The sequence below is a fragment of the Polyodon spathula genome, chromosome 16 (genome assembly GCF_017654505.1).
Source record: "Polyodon spathula isolate WHYD16114869_AA chromosome 16, ASM1765450v1, whole genome shotgun sequence".
Lineage (NCBI taxonomy): Eukaryota > Metazoa > Chordata > Actinopteri > Acipenseriformes > Polyodontidae > Polyodon > Polyodon spathula.
The window spans coordinates 36,426,382-36,445,979 of record NC_054549.1 but is presented as its reverse complement, the minus strand read 5'-3'; the positions used below and the strand labels follow the sequence as shown (position 1 = coordinate 36,445,979).

Sequence of the window (19,598 nt, the reverse complement as noted above, 5' to 3'; positions counted from 1 at the left end):
CTGTGGCTGACTCTTGCGTACTACACACTGTAGAACATTTCTTCTTTAAACAGTCGCTTCGATGTTTCTGTGAGTAGGGCCATTAATCATCTGGGGTACCAAAGACTGTTTGAAAGGTGGGGCAGTGACAGTACATTTGAGAGCATTCCCTCTAGTTGAGTAATGATCCGGGATACTGCTTAAAGAACTACTATAACTGCTAACATATGGAAGAACTCTTATTAGACCTGTGTAATAGGGGACTCGCTACATGTGATGGAAGGAATACTTGAAATGACTGGTTTACTGATGTATAGAATGATCTGGATGACGTGGGTCTGTGTTTGCAGCGTGATTGACAGGAGATGGAGACTGGAAGGTTTGGATTGACACGCCCTGCAGGCGCGCAGGGTTATTTACAGAGCACAGGAACCCAGCAGTGGTAGCTCATGGGGGACATAGGGCCTGGCGTACCAAAGGCAAAATAAACACTGTACATAAACTGTCAAGTCAAAGGTGCCATGGAAACGGCTCACGGTCCTCCACTAAGAAATGGGGTCCCGCTTCCACGCCCGTCTGCTATACTGGGTGGGATCTACTATCCTGAAACCTAATCCCTGTTCCTCGGGCAGTTCACCCAACTCCAACCTCGGAGTATACACAAGATCGCCATTTGAGTTGGTCACTTTGCAGCGCAGAAGGACCGCTGCTTGGGCAGCAGCAGTGCTCTGACCCCTATGGCTTTACAGCAGCCGTGAATTATATAATTGGGACCCTTTTTTTCGTGGCGCTCTGCTGCACCATGCCCACCTACTGATTAGGAGCTCGCAGCTGGTAAACGCACACACTGTTTGCTCCTGCAACTAAACACAGCAGGCAGGCTGCCAAACACAGAACGTTAGATTCCTCATTAAAACCAATCCTGTTCTTATTTAAACAATCACAACACTTATATTTACATTAAATAGTCACAAAACCCCTCTCCTTACATGCATGGCGCCAGCCCTGCTACAACCCACAGCTGGTGTATATATGTATATTTTTTAATTATGGCTCAGTCCTTGTCAAATCCACGCACTGTGACTGCTACAGAAACAAGGCTGGTAGGTTTACCTGCATGCTGGCAATACTCCTGTGTGCAAAGTGTGTATTCACTTACTGTACTAGTCACCTTTTAGGAGCAGTTATTAAATACAATTACTATAAATGATTGATGTACCTCACCCAGTTTCTTCACTAGAATAACTATTCAGAGCAGTTTGTGTGCCTTTGGGTGGTGTCGTTCCTTCTTTATTTGAGAACCCCCTGAGCTAATGCATTGAAGTTTTAGAAATAGTAGGTACTGTATTTTGTTTTGTCTAATACATTATTAAACCATGTATTGTTTCAAGCATTACCACTGTGCATTCATAAATTGTTGTAAGATTCAATAATGCTTTTTTAAATTACATTTTAAATTGGAAAGTGATCTTTGCAGTTAAAGCTGTTTTTGTGGCCTGTGCTGCTCCTTGGTTTTCAGTGTTCCCTCTGTATGCATGTTACATGCCCTCCTACTTCGCCTTCAGGGGAGAAAACATAGGGGAATTTCTACGCTATATGCTTTCATGTTGAGAGACTGCTCTTTTTATTTATTGAAGACTTTTACATTTATTTTATAAGGGTTGGCTTTTCCTGAGGAAATATGTTCTGTATTATTTACGTTTAGCTGTTTTGTTAAAGATGCAAGCATGTTTTATTGATGATTCGCTCTGCACTGAAAATGTAAAGGGGTTTTATGTGTAGAAATCCTGCATTCTGTCTAATTGCTGAGCTCCTGTATGCATGCATGAAAATGGATGAGAGGGGAGGAGCAGCCTGCTTACTTGCTATGTTTCCTGCTTTCCGCGGCAATGCAGAGTTTGCTCACTCCTGACTTTAATGGTTTCATACAGTGTAATCTCCTACAGAAAAAAAATATTGCAATTTGGTGCAAGTGAGTGAGGATGAATGAGAGATATAAGGGATCTTGCTGACATGATCCACCTTCCTTTACCATTCATTCATTCATTCATTTCTGTTATCTTTGTTTCATCCTTTCTAAAAGAAAGTAGACGCCCCATCTTCAAGACATCCCAAGGGGATACAGTACTGTACTGTGCTACTCTATAATCCACAATAAATCAAGACTGTACTAGTTACAGAATAACAAAACTTCTCAGTGGAATGTTTTGCAAAGCTATTTCTCAATGCAAAGTTTAAAAAATATATTTCTGAGAGTTGAATTAGCAGGAACAATCATTGGATAATTCATGGCTGGTCTTTACAGTCACTCTGCACCTTTTATACACATACTGTACTGTGCAGGCTCCTCCAGAAAATAGGAATACATCTGCTTGAATTAATCAGGATATTGAAGAATACCTAGATTGGCCTTCAGCTTTTTGTGCTTTGAACACTCAATGGCATGAATGAACAAAAGAGGATTCAAAGAGCCAGTCGTGTAAGTTGAAATGGTCTGAGTCGCACAGTTTGCCATTAATTATTGATAGAGGCTCACAAATAGCGCATGTGCTAGCAGAATTGGTTTGTAATGTTAGACAGAGACTGCAACAGTTTCTGAAGAGGGATTATGACTGGATGCACCTGTAGCGTGTAGGCCCTTTTATTTATGTGACTGGAAAACACCAAACAAGCTTTCTTTTCTCCTTGCCCCTGAGAGTGCATCAGTTTTCGGGTAGAACTGAAAGTGAGGAGAGGATGAGCCGCCAAGCTTATTTCTATCGGGTCCCTCCACAGGAGCTGCACAGGAGAACCACCGTTCAGCAAGAGCCTGCGAAGATGAAGGCTCTTCAGACTGTCATTGAAATGAAGGTAAGGCCTCTCTGTCTCAGAGCATGCAGGGTCTTGGTTGCATCTGCATCCTGAACTCTATTAAACTGTCATGTTGCTCTGCTGCTCCTGCTGTAGTGTTGCACTGAAACATCTTGCAATTACACTACCTCTAATATATATATATATATATATTATATAGTCTATTATATATATTATAATAATATATATATTATATATATATATATTATATATTATACAATTCATTAAGAATTGAAGACTTTACAAAGAAACAGTTTGAGAAACTCTTATCTTACACTATGTGATGTTTCCCAATTAATATTTGGATAATATTTTTTTGGAAAAGTACATTTGCTTTTGTCATATTTTTTTATTTTAATCTTCTTGAATATATATATATATATATATATATATATATATATATATATATATATATATATATATATATATATATGTATGTATGTATGTATGTATGTATGTATGTATTTATTTTGATGTGCCAATAGAGTGCACAGTAAATCCTTTAATACTTCACTGTGAAGTTGACCCTCGGTACTGTAGATTCTTCTACTTCTTCTACTGTAGATTCTTCTAATACTCTAACACCACCAAGATTGAACTCTGGTCCTAACTGAACTCTGTTAAGGAACATGCTTTGCTGTTTTAAATAGTACAGATCCCACACATCTGTACATACATACTTTCTAACAGTACTACTTGCTCACAATATATATATATATATATGGTACAGTAACACTAAATTGCTGTACAGAAGTGGATAGCCTGATGTAATTATTCCATAATGTTGATTCTATTTTATTATTATCATTTTTGTATGCTGTATAATGTACACAAAATATCACCTGTGTTGGTATATTTACTTTGGCATGTGGGTATTATTATGAGAAACACTTTTAATCTCAACCTGTTGTGTTCCAATGACTGCATTACTGTGGATTGTCAGTCTGTTAAACAGATGCATTACAAACTGGTTTCCACATGGCGTATTCAACCACAATAGCTTAGATTTGTTGTCTGGTCTGTTGCAGAAGGGTCAGTGTAATAAAAAAAAAAAAAATTAAAAAAAAGAAACTTAATTGAGGTTTCCTTAAAGGGTTGTAAATCAAATAAAGACGAAGCCAAGTATTTTTGTTTTACTTTGTGCCACTTAAAAACCGCTTGTGATGTTTTCATCGTAAGCATTGTTTCTCATTTAAATTCTTCAGATAGTTCAAGGTTCAACTGGGTAGAGAGTTGGATGCATATCATAGAAAATCCCAATTGACTGGTTAATTTAAAACATCGTTCAATTTGTTACTAATATTTCACATGGAAAATTCCTTTTGATTCAAGCCTTTTGATTTGGGTGTCAGCACTATAGAATCAATTCAGCTGTGCACTTGCCCATATTGAAAAGTTTATGCATGATGATGTGAGACTGCGCTCCTTTCAAACTTTCTGCTTCTCATTAGGGATGTTTCTGAGGTATTTCTCACTTTGCTTCCCAAATCCTGACTTGGTGGAAGTTCATAGCCTGCACCGACTGGTGCAATTAAAGAGGGGTATTACAAGTTTTACTGTAACTGCGTGTGTTTTAATCTGCAAGACATGTTTTTATTTCTTTTACATTAAAATGTGTATAATTATATTCTATACTGTACCCCCTTGTGTGAGAGATGTGATGGAGGGACCTAATTGAGAAGAGGTTCCTGTTCCAGCTGTCTGCCACATTTGCAGAGATCCTTTCAATAATGTCAGAACGCAGCAGGAGTATTTTATTCTAGTGTAGTAAAATAAAGCTCTGTGCATGTAAAGGTCTTCTTTACTATGCTGGAATAAACTGTTGCATTCTGTATGAGCAAATGTACAGCCAATTCCAAGTTTCCTTGTATCTCCTTTTACTGTTTCTCAATTTGAAAAGCAATTCAGTCAGGGTCCATAAGTGATCCTTTCTCAATAGGAAAAGCAGCCATACTTCTTCAGTTATTCCATAGATTCTACAGGGAGTGCTTATAGGAAGATACTGTAGTGCCCTGCCACCAATATAGACGAGACCACCGGGACAATTCTGGAAAGGAATGTCATCATCTCATACAGCTTATCTTGATCAAATGTTTTAAACACCTACAGCACTGCCTCCCCCATCCTCAAAAAGGATCAGGGCAGGTACAATTTATTCAAACAGGTGCCCTCCTGCCTGTTAGTTCTGTCCAACACATAAGGTTCTGTGTTGTTCGTTTTTGTTTCAGTGATGGCACACGGTTTTGCTTTTCTTTTGATGGGTGTGGCTGGGAAATGATAACACTAGCTAGGAACAGTGGAGCCAACTCACACATTTGATAACATTTAACATAACAAAGTAAATTAAAGGTGCCTACAGTTGTGTCCCTTTATTTCCTGGCCCAAAGGAGTGGTTCTTTTCTCGGTCCCTTCTCCAAATAGTCAGTCTAACTCTTTATTAAGATCTTCAACACCAAACTGAAAAAAATCTAGCGACTAGTTTGAGAACTTTGCATTTGTGGGAGGGTTAAAGAAGAGACACAAACTAGGATTGGAACGTCAGAAGCCGCTTTCCAAAGAAGAGACATTGGGAGGTACAGCAGGCGCTGTAGTGTGGTTATAGCAAGGTTTAACTGCTACTGTATGTTTAATAGTAAACTCTCATCAGGAGTTTACTGTAATTTCAGTTGAAGGCAGGGACAAAAGAGAAATAGGTTTATGTGAAATTCTGTGCTGTTTTTCCACAGGGTTGGGTGGAGCTGTGGGTTTAGTGTTTTACCCAAGAGGCACAAGTTGAATCCATTCCAGACCGAAATAGCTGTAACTGATTCATATCATTTTTAACATACAAACTAGAAATGGAATTTGCTTAGAGATAGCCAAGTTTTTTCTGACATGTATAGCGAGCCTCGCACAATAGAAGGTAGGTGTTTAAACCCCTTCGAGCAGAAGGAAGCAAATGCATCCCTTACCATGCTATTAAATGTGACACAAGACCAATGTTTAACACTTACAAACAAATTAAACTAAACCACCTGTTTATGATTTGAGGTTTGTAAAGAAAACATAATTTTTTGTCAAGGGTATGCTAAGCCAAACAGTTAATTGAGTGATATGTTTTTTCTGTGCAGTATACGCACACCATGTTACAGTATGTTAGTGTTTACTTAACATACAGTCTTGCACATGCAGTGCACTGTAGCATATTACATACACAATCAATATAAAAATGCAGAAAACCCTGTGACTATCTGAATATCTTGTCATGTGGTTGGGTTTCGTGGCAAGAGGGCCCCACGTGTTGTTTTAAATACACTTGGAGTTTAGGTTAAAACCTAATTTTACTTTATTAGAAGCACACATGGGCTCACACTAAGATATCATTCACTAACAATACGATGCTAAGATGTTTCTTGTCAATAAAACTACTGCTATTCACACTGTGTAACTTTTGCAGAAAACAGCCCCTCCGTTCTGTTTTGATCCTGATGTAATATGGCAGGTACAGTATGTTAGCGGTTTGCTTTTTGTGACGCTCATGTTTTCCTTTCACTTTTTGAAAAGCTGATTACATTTGAACAGTTTAACCACATTTTCTCCTTTCCAGATTGTTGAATACTTTTAAATATACAGTATTGCTTCTGAGCTTAAGCAAATGCATGGATAAATAGGCTAATTAATGTGCTGTGTCCAAACACAACGATGCTCTTAACTCTTTCAGCACTGCAGCGCTGTTTACAGATAACTGCATTCAAAACAGCAGACCAGTGACTAACAAAACTATTACTGTGCATTTGTGTCTACAGCTATGACCAGAATATGAACATAATGTAGATCTTATTTAACATCATTTAATCAAAGAAACTACTAAATGATATTGCAAAAATCTACCGGAAGCCGTAATAGTAGTACAGTATGTGATGTTACATTTCGAAATTGTCACATTTTTTTATGTTGTCAGTTTTTTAAGTATATGGGGAAAACTCCAAAGCAGTATGTAATTCAATATGTTAAACGTTACATTATTCAGCAGGTTTCATTCGACTTTATGAAGCAAAATGAGTTACTCTATAGGGTGATGCAAAACTTTTGCCCACAGCTGAGACAGTTTGATTAGTTACAGTGTACTAGAGTAGTCTCTCTGTAAACGTACTTGGTGCTGAATGAGTTAAATACCATATATAATTATCCTGACTCTCTGTAGATGATTATAACTCATAAATTGTTGCATACATATTTGGTTGGAGAGTACCAATAACTATGCATGCTAGTGTTCATAGTCGCCCTTTTCCATTTCAGGATGAATATGTAGCATCAATATCTAGCATTCATTTAGTAAACCTCTGCACCATGTTAATAGAAAGGCTGCATCTTTATGAATTCTTTATGAGAGTAAAACAGTGCCTTTTTTGCATGCTCGTTTATGTTTCTCAGCATTCCTCAGCTGGGCGTGGTTTGGTTATGAACATACCCTCAACAGTTGTCTTGCGTCTTGATATTCTCCGAATGTTTATACAAGATGCAAACAATTTGATTGCATGTCATTGACACTGTCTGTTTTTTACCCTCTGTTTGCAGTTACAGTTTTGTTTGTAATGTGAGTGTTTGAGATCGCTAAGCTTTTTCAAGAGAGAAACCCTTAAAGTAAACAGGAAAGATTATTCATCAGTGAGGTATCTCTGTTTATTTAGTAATTGCATACTGCATTCTGAAAATAAATTGCTGTAAAGATTTTTTTTTTATTATTAAAAATGCATTGGGCTAAAGAAGTAGAGCTGAAAAGAGATGAGCATAACAGAATAATAATTCAAATTATTCATTAGAGATAGTAGCAGTATGCTGTAAATTAGCAGTTTTTTGCAATAGAACAGAAGCGTACTGAAAATTATATGCAGAGCTTGTGTGCGGAACTGATGCAGAATTGCAGCAACAACAAAGCTTTGCAGAGGCTTTTTGCAAAATAGGAGAATGGATGGGGATCCTGTTCAGTTGTGTTAAATCCTCTTAGGTTCCTTAGTGTTTCAGGTTTCTCTAGTTCAAGCAGAAGTATTGTCATTTTCAATAACTCTGTAATCAATAACCTGTCAGTGTTGTCTTTTCAAACCCTTTTGTCATGACAGCCAGCGCTGTCCCTTTCATGCACCTTTTGAAAATGATTCATGTGTATTAATAATAAGGTGTCTGGTTTTCCTTCATAAAAAAAGAAAATTGCTTAAGAGGGCATCATATTAATTATGTACCAGTGAACACTAAGGGGAGGCATTGCATTGTTTGAGTCTTGAACAAGACAATAGAAAGAGGCTTATTGTTGATCACTGCGAATGCATTCTTTCAGCAGAACATGCCATGAATGCTGTCACTTCATTCTCTTCCAATCATGAACGTGAACTTCAGTGTAGAGCATTAAAAGTTTTCTCTCCAAGCATTCGGCACTCAGGAGATGCAATGCATTGCATTTGAAAGTCCATTCATTATTATTTCAAACTAGTGAAGTGTTTGGAGATACAACCTAGATAAATTGTCTTTGATCTAAATGAAGCAAGTTTTACTGGTATCTCTGCACCACACACAGAACATGCAAGGTCCAAAAAAAAAAGAATATACGTGTATGTGTGTATATATATATATTAATAATGATTTTATTCATTATTTCAAATTATAATTCGAAAATGAATATAGCATTGATTGCCTTCCAATATATCAAACCATATGCTTTTGTTTTTAGCTGGTCTTTCAATGTTTCTAAAATTCATCAACTTAATGCTGGTTATTAGTTGATGCTGGTCAGTTTTGCAAATGTACTGCAGGTTTGCTGTGCTGTTCCTTGACTGCGTATTTTGGGCCTATGAGTGTTAAGTATCGCAGTGTGAGGGCCTGTTTGTCCCAGTGTAACAGTAGCTGTTTTTTTACTTTTTTTTTTTCTATTTTGTAATTTATGATGAATAACAGGATACCAAAATCGCATCACTTGAGAGGAATTTAAGGGACCTTGAAGATGAAATCCAGATGTTGAAGACTAACGGTTTGCTGAACACAGAAGACCGAGAAGAAGAAATTAAGCAGATGGAGGTGTACAAGAACCATTCGAAGTTTATGAAAAACAAGGTATGGTAACAGTGAAGCCTGAATTAACCAAAGGAACTGAACAGGTGTGGCAGCTTATTCAAGGTTCTTTTGTCATTGACCTTTATTTACCGGCGTTTACCGGCTGTTACGAGCAGGTTCCCACGTAGACAGGTTTACTGGATCACTTCCATTAGGCTCGGCCTCACTGTGCTGCTTACAGCCGACAATGCCTGCGTAACGCCAGTGTGACCCAGTAGAACTGCAGCAGCCAAATGCATGCTTTTTTTAATTATGTGAAAATTAGATTAATTTTTCTCTGTGAATATCGCCTTCAAATTATTCAGTGCTTTTCCTGTGAGTGGTCAGTGCATTTATGGCAGAAGCATACACACAGTTTTAATGTGGGGAGTTGTCTACAATGGATTATTAATTTCCATTTTCTCTTTTCTTTTTGTTTAATCTGTGCTATTTTCATAATCCAGAATCAGATGGCAGCGATATTTTGGGTTCCACCCAAAAATAAAACAAAACAAAAAAAAACACAAAACACTGGTGTGTTCTTGGAAGTAACCTTTCCCAATCAGGAAATGGCCATTTCATGATCTTGATATCAAGTTCTCAGCCGTAATATGTCCATAATTTTGGAATTAGCATACACCAGCTGTACAGAGTTTGCATCCTGTTACATTGGTTCAAAACCCATACCCAAATATTTTTTTATGAACTCTCTCACCTGTACAGACAGGTTTCCCCCCGTGCCTCACTACAATTTTCAATGCAAAAACCATATCTTTATACTGTACCAGAAACCTACATGTATAAGGGTGGCCGCACACCAGTAGCAACTGCTCTTCTTGTTTCCAATTCCGCTGGCATGACAACCGCCATTCAGCCAACTTCTTTACAATGAATTGAATCAGTTGCTGAATCAAAGTAATGTATCTGAGTGTTTCTTTTTTCTTTTTTTTCGGGGGTAATGAATATTTATCAAAGTACTCAAATATGGACCCCTGGTAAGTACAAAGTCATTAGTATGTTAAAATGAACGTTCTTGGTCTTTTTCACATCCACTAGACTGTTAATTGGCTGATGTGATTCAGCAACACTGTGCTGCCTTTTCATAAGTTCCCCAAAGGTACAGGTTCCACCATTCATCCTACAGCCTTTTAAATGGTATTTATTATTCTGTCATCAGTTGGCTCTTCTTTTTTCGTCTCGTCTTGCAGTGGCAGAGGCTGCAGATTAAGATCAGATAAATATAAGAGGAACACGCTGGTTAAAGAAACGTTTCTCAGATAAAAGATCAGGGACTAGTGATGCTGGACAATGGGCTTTTCATTAATAACAGCTTTGGGTGCTATAATCCTCCTCAGTACATCAGGCAGACTATTGACCTTTGAAATGAACACTTGCACGCACTTGCCTGTGTTTATTTTCTTAGGTTGATTACAGAATTCAGAATTGGAATAGTTTGAAAAAGGGAAACTTTCTATTTTAAGTCCAATTCAGTAAAGAGATGTATATATATATATATATATATATATATATATATATATATATATATATATATATATATATATATATATATGTAATGATATGTAATGAAATAGCAAACACATGACCGTCTGCTGTTAGATGCGCATAATGTATTATCAGACTGTGAATGCGCTTTTTATATATTTATCGTATTCTATAGTCATATTGCTAGTTTCCCAGGGCCTGATTAGCACTAATCTTGGACTGTGTTTTCTTAAGTAACGTTGTCCTGGATTAGTGCTAATCAGGGTCTGTGAAACCAGACAATATGTTTTGTTTATTTTCTTATGAATGATTTGATTTAATGCAAGGCAGTACTGGGGCAAACGGAAACAGCGGCATTCTTCAAGGAGTAGTGTTTTTGAGCAAAGAGTGGAATCAGCTATGCAGATGCCTTTGTCGTGTTTATGCCCCCTACTGGGCACTCAACATATTACACCTGCATTCTGTTTTGGTCTCAGCCATGCTCTGTACACATAACACACTATACATGTACCATATTCTGTATTAGGCCTTGCCACCTGCTGGACAGTAAAGAAAGCAAGTAAACCTTAACGTCCTTTCTGTGCTTATCTCTGGGTGCTTGTGCTTCAGGATAAGATCCTGATGAACACAGTGCGTGTTTTTATTTTTTAGGATGACTGCACCACTCACTTTTCTATGGGGTCCTTGAGGAATACTGTGCAGTCTTCAGACCCCCAAAAAGCCCACTGTCAACGCCCCTGGATAGTAGACTATACAGTAGTACCTTTTTGCTTCAAGCTGATTAACGGCTATGTTGTTTTTGGATGTTATTGTTTTGAAGTGTCTGCTGGGCTAATCTGGAATAATATACAGTATCTTTTTTACAGCCCCTGCTTTTAAGACATGTTCATATTTTTGGCAGTATAGCGGTGCTAAGAATGACTTTGATGCTTAAAGAAATCCAAACGAGTAGAAATCTAATTTGGCTATGCATCTGTCTGTTGTATTCTTCACGAAACCTGCCAAATATTTGAATCAACCTCTTTTTCTTTGTTCTAACATGTAATTCTGTGGTCTTTTTTGATGTCAGTAAAATGCATGGATAGATACTGTATGTATGTCTCCTAAATATTTTAAAATGAAAAAACTAGTTCAAACAGTGGTTTGACTTTCTGCTGTTCACGAGTTGGTGTGTGTGTGCGTGATGTGGCATAAACACATGCCATTATTTTGCCCACTCTTACAGTATTTTCCCTCCTTTTTTCCCCCAGATTGACCAGTTAAAACAAGAGCTGTCAAAAAAGGAATCTGAACTCCTTGCCTTACAAACCAAGCTTGAGACTCTGAACAATCAGAATTCGGATTGCAAGCAACACATCGAGGTGCTCAAGGAGTCTCTCACTGCAAAGGAGCAGAGATCTGCCATACTCCAGACTGAGGCAAGTGTTGCAGACAGAACACAAAACTGTCCTGCTTTGTTATTTTCAGAAGAGGCAACGCCAAGCATTAAAAAAACAAATACTGATATTTTCTTTGGCGCCAGTGAAGGCTCATTATGTTAGAGCTAGGCTGCACAGAAAGGCTTCACAACCTGACTTGAGATTCTGTGAATAACACAAGGAGCATATTTCATGTCCCGGAATCAGAAAGCATAGTCAAATACATCTAAAGGCATAACTGTATATACAGTAATGTTCAGAACTTTGGAAACAACAAACAATTTACAAGACTAGGGCTGGGGATTGTATCGCCCATTTTACCTCACTCAGACCCCTTACTTACTAAATACCCTGGTATCTTTGAATAGGTAATCATCTCCTCTTTAAAAATATGCTAACTATTTTAATGAGCAAGATACAAGTGGAATGGTACCATTTTGCTAGGGAAGCTGTACAACTGGGGTTGGGGAGTGTATTGCCGGATAACTTCACTCAGACTACTTGCTCACTAAATATCTTGCTATCCCTGAATAGATAATTGTTTCCTCTTTATAAATATGGCAAGGATTTTAAAGAGCAGTCCGTCTCTTAAATCCAGTGGTATCCTAAATATGATTAATTTACTAACAATGCACCTATCCTCTGTTAGATATTATTGGCAGCCTGTGTTCGTGATTTAGTAACAATGATTCCTCAGCTCTGGTAAATGCATTGCTGTGCGACGTCTTCCTTGAATGCCTCACCTTGTAAAATGATTCCTTGTAGTTTTAAAGGGTTGGCCAGCTGTTTTATATGCCCATAGAAGGTATACAGCATTTTCCCCTTGTTCTTTTGAAATGAACAGTTTAGGTGTAATGATTTTATCAGTTGCAATACACGAGACATTTTCTTTAACTTCTGTCCTCTTGGAATATTGAGATCTCTTTGTAAGGGAAATGGAGAAAGTTTCTTAATGATGTCCACTCTTCATTGCAGGAAGCAATTTGGGATGAAAATTAGGTGTAATTGTCTATACATGTGCAAAAGATTTTGGCACGAGGAAGCCGACTGCATCATACTGAAAGGAATTGGCTTTGGGTTATCTGGAAACATAATCTTCCCGATTGCATAGTGGGTTAATAGACAGTTGGCTTTCATGCGCCTGATTCACATGTTTAATGTAGAGGAGAAATGTTTAATCTCAGGCCCACATCAAATACCGCAGTAGGTGCTGTCACTGTCAACGTGTACTGTTTTGGTGGCTTCCTGAAATTCGATTACCAATATTTTTTACTTGTGTTTGCCTTGTCTGAAAAATGTAAGCCAACAAGCAGGTGGGTATGGCTTTGCCTCCTAGTCTCACTATTGAGATGCTCCCTGATAATATGAGGGACCCTCTATCCGTCCCACATGTTTATTAACAATCTTTCTAACCACACATTCAAAACCAAAATGTAATTCCTTCATACAGTAAACATCATAACACACCCCACATTCTGATCTCTCATATCAGAGCTGTTTTCTCATACACATACCAATGAGAGGGATGGGACGCCATTACAGTAGACACAAGTGTTCTCATAATTTTCTTTTAAATTGCAACATTGTTAAACTTGTCACAGTTGATCATGCTCAGGGCAGTGGAGTGTTCATTGATACCTTGGTCAGTCCTTTCCAGTCGAGTCAAGTTAACTCCATTCAAAACAGCAGACCAGTAAACTACAGGAATGTAATATACTAAATGTCTAGTTTTTTACTTACTGTTCATTATAAGACAACAAAATGTAGGTAGTGTTTCTGTAAACATACTTAGCCCTGAAAGAGACGAGGTTGAAATGTGGAGAATTAGCAAGCCAGCAATTTGCTTGGGAACATGTACACTGTTGAGAAATAAAGGTGTGATTGACGAGAATTCTAGGTAAATATAAGATAAAACCTATACGAAACTGCAGTACGATTGTCTACTTGGCTTAATTTTACCTTATATTTTTTATTGACTGTTTTGAAGTTATGGACAATTTACAAATAGTTATATATATATATATATATATATATATATATATATATATATATATATATATATATATATATATATATATATATATATATAGATAGATTAAATCTCAGATGTGTACTTTTGATTTACGTGATTTACAAGGGCGCTAAGGACTGAACAGGGATAAACAGGACTGTTGTGGTATAAAATATTTGTGGGGGAATATGCCTAGCTATTAATAGATAGCCCATTTGTAAGTGTTGGGAGGTCTGTTGGATGGCTTGTTTTCTGGTAGGAGTAATGTCTGAATGTGCAGTTATGACATGGTTCAGTTCCTCTGTTACACACTTTTCATTTGTTTCTGTTTTCAGAGTTCATGTGACGGTAGAGCCAAGCTATGCAAACGTTTCCCTGAACCAATGTATGTGCTCTTTGTTTTGATTCTCTTTTTTATTAATGATGTGTAAACATTCGGGTCATACACAACAAGCCTAGGTCAGGTTACTGGAGCTGCACTCCTTTTTTACTCTATGGGGATATTGTTTGAATGAAAACATGGAGACGTTGGTGAGTGTTTCAGTGTGCAGCAGATGTTGGGGGAAGCTTAATGCCTAGACCGTAATGTTGTCACAATATACTTTTTTTTTTTTTTTTTTTGCTCTAGGGCTTAATTAGCGTTTGTCTTCCTGCCTTCTAGAGGAGTATTTATTTTAATCTGGTTCTTTTAAAAGATCCATTCTGAATTGGGAATGTCTTTTATCCAGCAGTCAGTGTTGTGAGGGAGGTTAAGTTTGCAGCGTTGCACGCTCCTGTTGTAAGCTTTCCTGTGTAAATCTCCCCCTACAGCACAGAGCATGCAGACACACACACTGTCACCCGTAGCGCAGTTAAGTCAGGATGCAGTACACTTCTGCCATATAAAGCTCTCCGTTGGGAGCATTGCCGGCTCTCAAGTTAATTAACCCAAGAACGTCACATTTATCTGTAGACACAGAATGCTTATGAGGTACGGTTGTGTACTCTGTATCTTAGTTGAACCCCCTTACTGTAAATGACTTGTTGAAATTCCTGAGTTTTCAAAGCAAATGTTGTAAGCACTAGAGAGTTTAAAATCTCCCAAGCAATGTTTACTCACACTGTAACTTGAGGAGGCTGCGTGATCCGGTGGTTCAAGAAACAGGCTTATAACTAGGTGGCCCCCGGTTCAAATCCCAGCTCAGCCACTGACTCATGTGGCCTTTAACAAGTCACTTAACCTCCTTTTGCTCCATCTTTTGGGTGAGACGTTGTTGTAAGTGACTCTGCAGCTGATGCATAGTTCACACACCCTAGTCTCGTATCTTGTAAAGTGCTTTGTGATGGTGGTCCACTATGAAAAGCACTATATAAAAATTATTAATAATAATAATTACAAAAGAGCAAGTAAACGAGAGGGATTCTTCATTTAAACTATATATATATTTGGAAACTACAAGAAAATTCAACAGGATTTTTTTTCTTCTCATTTATAAAGGCTATTTTTAACTACCTATTTATCTGTCCATCTCTCCATCCAAAAAAAATAGTTAAGCAGGCGTTCAGTTTGCCGTCAACATATTTGAGATGCTCTGCAAGGATTCATATTGCAACATCGCTTTTAAAAGGAAAGGCTACTACTTTTGAAGGCATCTGAAGGTATCTATTGAGACACAGTGTAGAGGTAATTATTTTAACGCTTGGATTAAAATGGCACCCTACAGGTTGCTGGGGTCTTCACCTAAACCAATAAGCCAACTAATATGGAACATACGGTACTATTCCAATAGTTTGCCAGATTGTTCTGTGTCAGGATGTCCTGCAGTGAACAATCACGTTTATTTCATTTTTATATTTTAATGTATACAGATAATCGGTTACAAATATTTAGCTTGTGTTATAGCTAGCTTAAAATGGCTTATGTGGTTTAAACATATCTCGTTATCAAGAAAGGAGCGGTTTCTAGCCGTCTTTTGGGTTGATTCACTGCTAGACTAAACACTTGGAAAGTCTCGAGACATATTTAATCTTAATGAAATAACATTTCAGTCAATGTTTTGAAAGAAAATTGAGAGCTGCAGTCAACTGGTAAGGGCACAGTGCAGTGTAACAGTAGTGCTTGAAGAAGGAGCAGAACGGATTCAATTTGATAGAGAAACAGGGAGCTTCATTAAGGTCATATGTTTACATAATCATGTTCTTTTAAAAGGAACAGACACTTGTTTGAACAGCTATCATAGGATAAACAAAAAGTGAAATTCTGGTTTTGTAATAATTTCCATTAGAATGTTTCCAGAGCAATACAATACAATAAAATAAAAAATAAAGCATTTGATATTTTTTTTTTTAATTGGTCATATTTAAGTTAAAGGAAAAAAATACCATTATCATTAATTTAGTTTAGTTGTATACAACATAAAATTGTCCAGAAGGGACCGTGCTATATTCAAGTTTCTCAGGGGTGGCCCAGGTCTCAGACCTGTTGAGTCAGCACAAGTACTGGGTTAAATACTGTTTTTTGTTTTAATGGTTAGTTGCAAGGTGCTATATAAATGTGATTTGATTGATTGATTGATTGATTGGTTAAAGTCCAGGGCTTGTAACCAGAAGGTCAGCAGTTCAAATCCTGCAGATCAGAAGTTAAATCAATGTCCTATTGTAAGTGACTCTGCATATAATGCACAGTTCACAGCCTACCTCTGTAAAGTGTTTTGTGATGGTGGTCCACTATGAAAGGCGCTATATAAAAATAAAGATATTATTATATTATTGATTGAAACCTGGAATGGCTTGAGCACAAGTCCAATCCTTTAAATCACAAAGTGTAACATGTATAAGTCAGGGTGAAAATAGGTTGCTCATTGTTAAGATTTCTGTAGTACCTAGGTGTGTCCTGCGTTTTAGAAAAGTCAAGTGGACACTGAGTTTATTACCACACTGGCCACGTCCAGTCAGAAGCTCTAGCCCATGGGTCACAGACTGCAGCCTAGGCCCCGCCCACTGAAGCAATTTCTCAGACTCTGAGATTGGTCAGACTGAGTGCTTTCTCAATTAAAATTCCCTAAACCAAAAGTCAATCAGAATGAGCACAGTGCTCTCTCAGAACGCTGCTGCAGTAAACTGCAGGGGAAAGCGTAGCAGACATGGAAAAAAGCGTAGTAGTGATCTAGTGCCATTACCGCTCCTGACCTTTGGTGGTCAGATGATGTTATAAACCGATCACTTTCAATGTGCATGATAAAATCATGGTAATCTGTAAAATGACCATGCACATGGGAAACTTTTATAAGGACAAGGAATCGAGTGAAACTTAGCTGGGGGGCAGCTTTTAAAATGAAATATCTTTTTTTTCAAGCAATTGGCAGAACTGATTAAATAATATCAACCATGCACAGAAAAGTCCGGAATAATTCAGAGGGACAATATAATAGGTAGTGTTGTCTCATGTGCAAGAAAAGAATAGAGGTGTGGAAGTAAAAATCAGCATTGAGCAGTAATTGCTAATTGTCAAGTGCTTGACACATTTAGATTTTTACCATTATGGTTTGGGAACAATTTGCTGTGGCAAAGATCTAAAAAATGGTGAGTCATGTAGTTAATGGGGCTGTTTAGTGGAGTGCCAATAAATCAGGGTGTCAGGATTGTAAACAATCTCCAAAATGATTACCAGCTGGGACAGACGTATTTAGAAAATATTAATGAACGTGAGTGTGCCATGATTTGAAGGGGAAACGGGGCTACTTGAGATAGTGTTATAGTACCGGTTACAATTATGGAGACTTGTGATAATTCTATGCTGCGACTGAATGTTCATTAACCCCATAACCCTCTAACCTCAACACCACCCACAGCAAGCAGCGCTCTCAGCTGAAGAATGAGCTCCTTCTTCTGCAGAATACACTCCCGCTTTCTCTCTGCCTCCCCTAACTCCAGACCTTTGTTGTGGTGTCTTTTTCTCACTAAATCATTTTGGAAAGAGTATGTAGTAGTCATTGTCAAGTTTCATTTTTACTTCACCTATGCACGTAAGATGGTTATTTGGAGGATATTGCAGGTGTTTTATTTATTTATTTATTTATTTATTTTGGTGAAAAGTTGTCATCTTGTTCCTATCAGCTTACTACAAGAAGTTGGTGGACTGTGGCGACTGCTGTTGCTCAGTGAACCATAGCAGCCCTGTAAAGACTAACAAGAAGGAGGCGGGTGTGTGGATGTGAATAAAAAAATAAAAGGAAACTGTTTTAAAAATAAACTATGTGTGGAATACCCTAGTGAATAAAGGAAGTGTTTTGAGTCCATTTTTAGGCTTTCCTGAGAATGTATAAACACTGTATAGTAAATCAGAGCACATGAAAGAAATGGATTGAGTTGGTCCTTTTTACACTTTTAGCTACTAGAAAAGAAAAAAAAAATCAGCACTGGTGGTTTCATCTAAACTGTAAGATAAAGCTGTCATGCTTCCACTTTCACAGAGACGTGTGAATCCATTTTTGGGAAACACGCTTTATATTCAACGCACATAACAGCAGTACTTCAGCTGACTCGCTTCTCTGTTGGGGGTCTCAGTTACGCAAATCTTATAATGTGTCAAGGTGATAGAAAAGAAGCATTTGGCTATATTGACTGAATCTTCGAGAAGAATGGTTCCACTTGTCTGAAAGACATTTAATTAAATGAACACATGCAATAGATGCAGATACAGGTGGTAGCATCATTATCAGAGCAATGAGGGACCTTAAACTAATTCAGGAGGTCATATATCATGCCTAGTCAAGTTCATAGATTTGAAAAACATTTCGGTTTGCACAAGTTTTTCTTTCTTTCTTTCTTTCTTTCTTTCTTTCTTTCTTTATTTATGGTGGAAGGTTGGCTGCCAATTTTGGTATATTTAGAAGTTACATTTGTTCATTCAATTGGGTTGTAAACTATTGTTAGTTGTCCCAATAAAGGTATATGCGTTAATCCATTACTTAATTTGCAACTTGGATTGTTAGCTTTTTATTATTTTTAAAACTGTTTTTAAGTAGTGTTAAAATGACCAGTGGGTTGAATTTGTTCAAAGCCAGAGGAATCCCAAGGTACTGTCTTGGTGTACACTTGTTTTAGCAGATACATATTTCTTACAAATTTGCACACCAGGAAAACCTCATTGAGTTGTCTCTGCTAATTTGTTTTCTAGAGGCATCAGGGAGACAGCAGTCGAGAGTTATAATTACATATTACATCAGTCACACGCAACATTTAACTTTGAGAGAGAGCAAGTGATGCTGACTATCATATTGAAGTGTGCTTGGTGATGCTGCATTAAGATTGTCAAGAATCCAGAGTTGTCTCTTTCCTCATGTAAACAAAATGTGGTTTGAAAACATCATAGCACTTTTTGCATGTGTTTTATAGGTCAGCAGCGAAAATAAACTTCCTGGTAAAGATGATACTTCCACAGTCAAAGACAAACCCTTCTAAAGGCACAGCAAAGTGTAGTAAAGCACAGTGAAAACATGGTTAAGCGTATTAAAGAACAAACTAGGGCAAACCTGTTCCTACACAGAACCTATTCAATATAGAGCATGACTCACAGAAGGGTTTTGCTCAAGGCATGTACACCAGAGCCCATTCCTTGCTTCCTTTTCTTCCTTCAAGGATTCCCCGGGGCTTTTTATAGCATTTAGCAATAAAATTTATGGCACTGAAGACCCGTCTATATTTGCGTAAGGGAATTATTTCCCCTTCAGCATTTCATTATTGAGTTAAAAGGATGGCAGTAAAAAAGTGTAAAAAAGTGCCTATATCGTTCC

General features: G+C 37.5%; 1 protein-coding gene across 10 annotated transcripts in view; it reads left to right on the top strand.

Annotated features, from left to right (window-relative positions):
• Positions 1-19,598, top strand: part of LOC121329395 (ERC protein 2) — a 262,968-nt gene that overhangs the window by 39,751 nt on the left and 203,619 nt on the right. For all 10 annotated transcript variants that reach the window (XM_041274987.1, XM_041274985.1, XM_041274984.1 and 7 more), the window contains exons 4-6: positions 2,755-2,829; positions 8,758-8,913; positions 11,646-11,813. In XM_041274987.1, the coding sequence (XP_041130921.1) occupies positions 2,755-2,829; positions 8,758-8,913; positions 11,646-11,813 (399 nt within the window). The remainder of the gene's footprint in view (positions 1-2,754; positions 2,830-8,757; positions 8,914-11,645; positions 11,814-19,598) is intronic.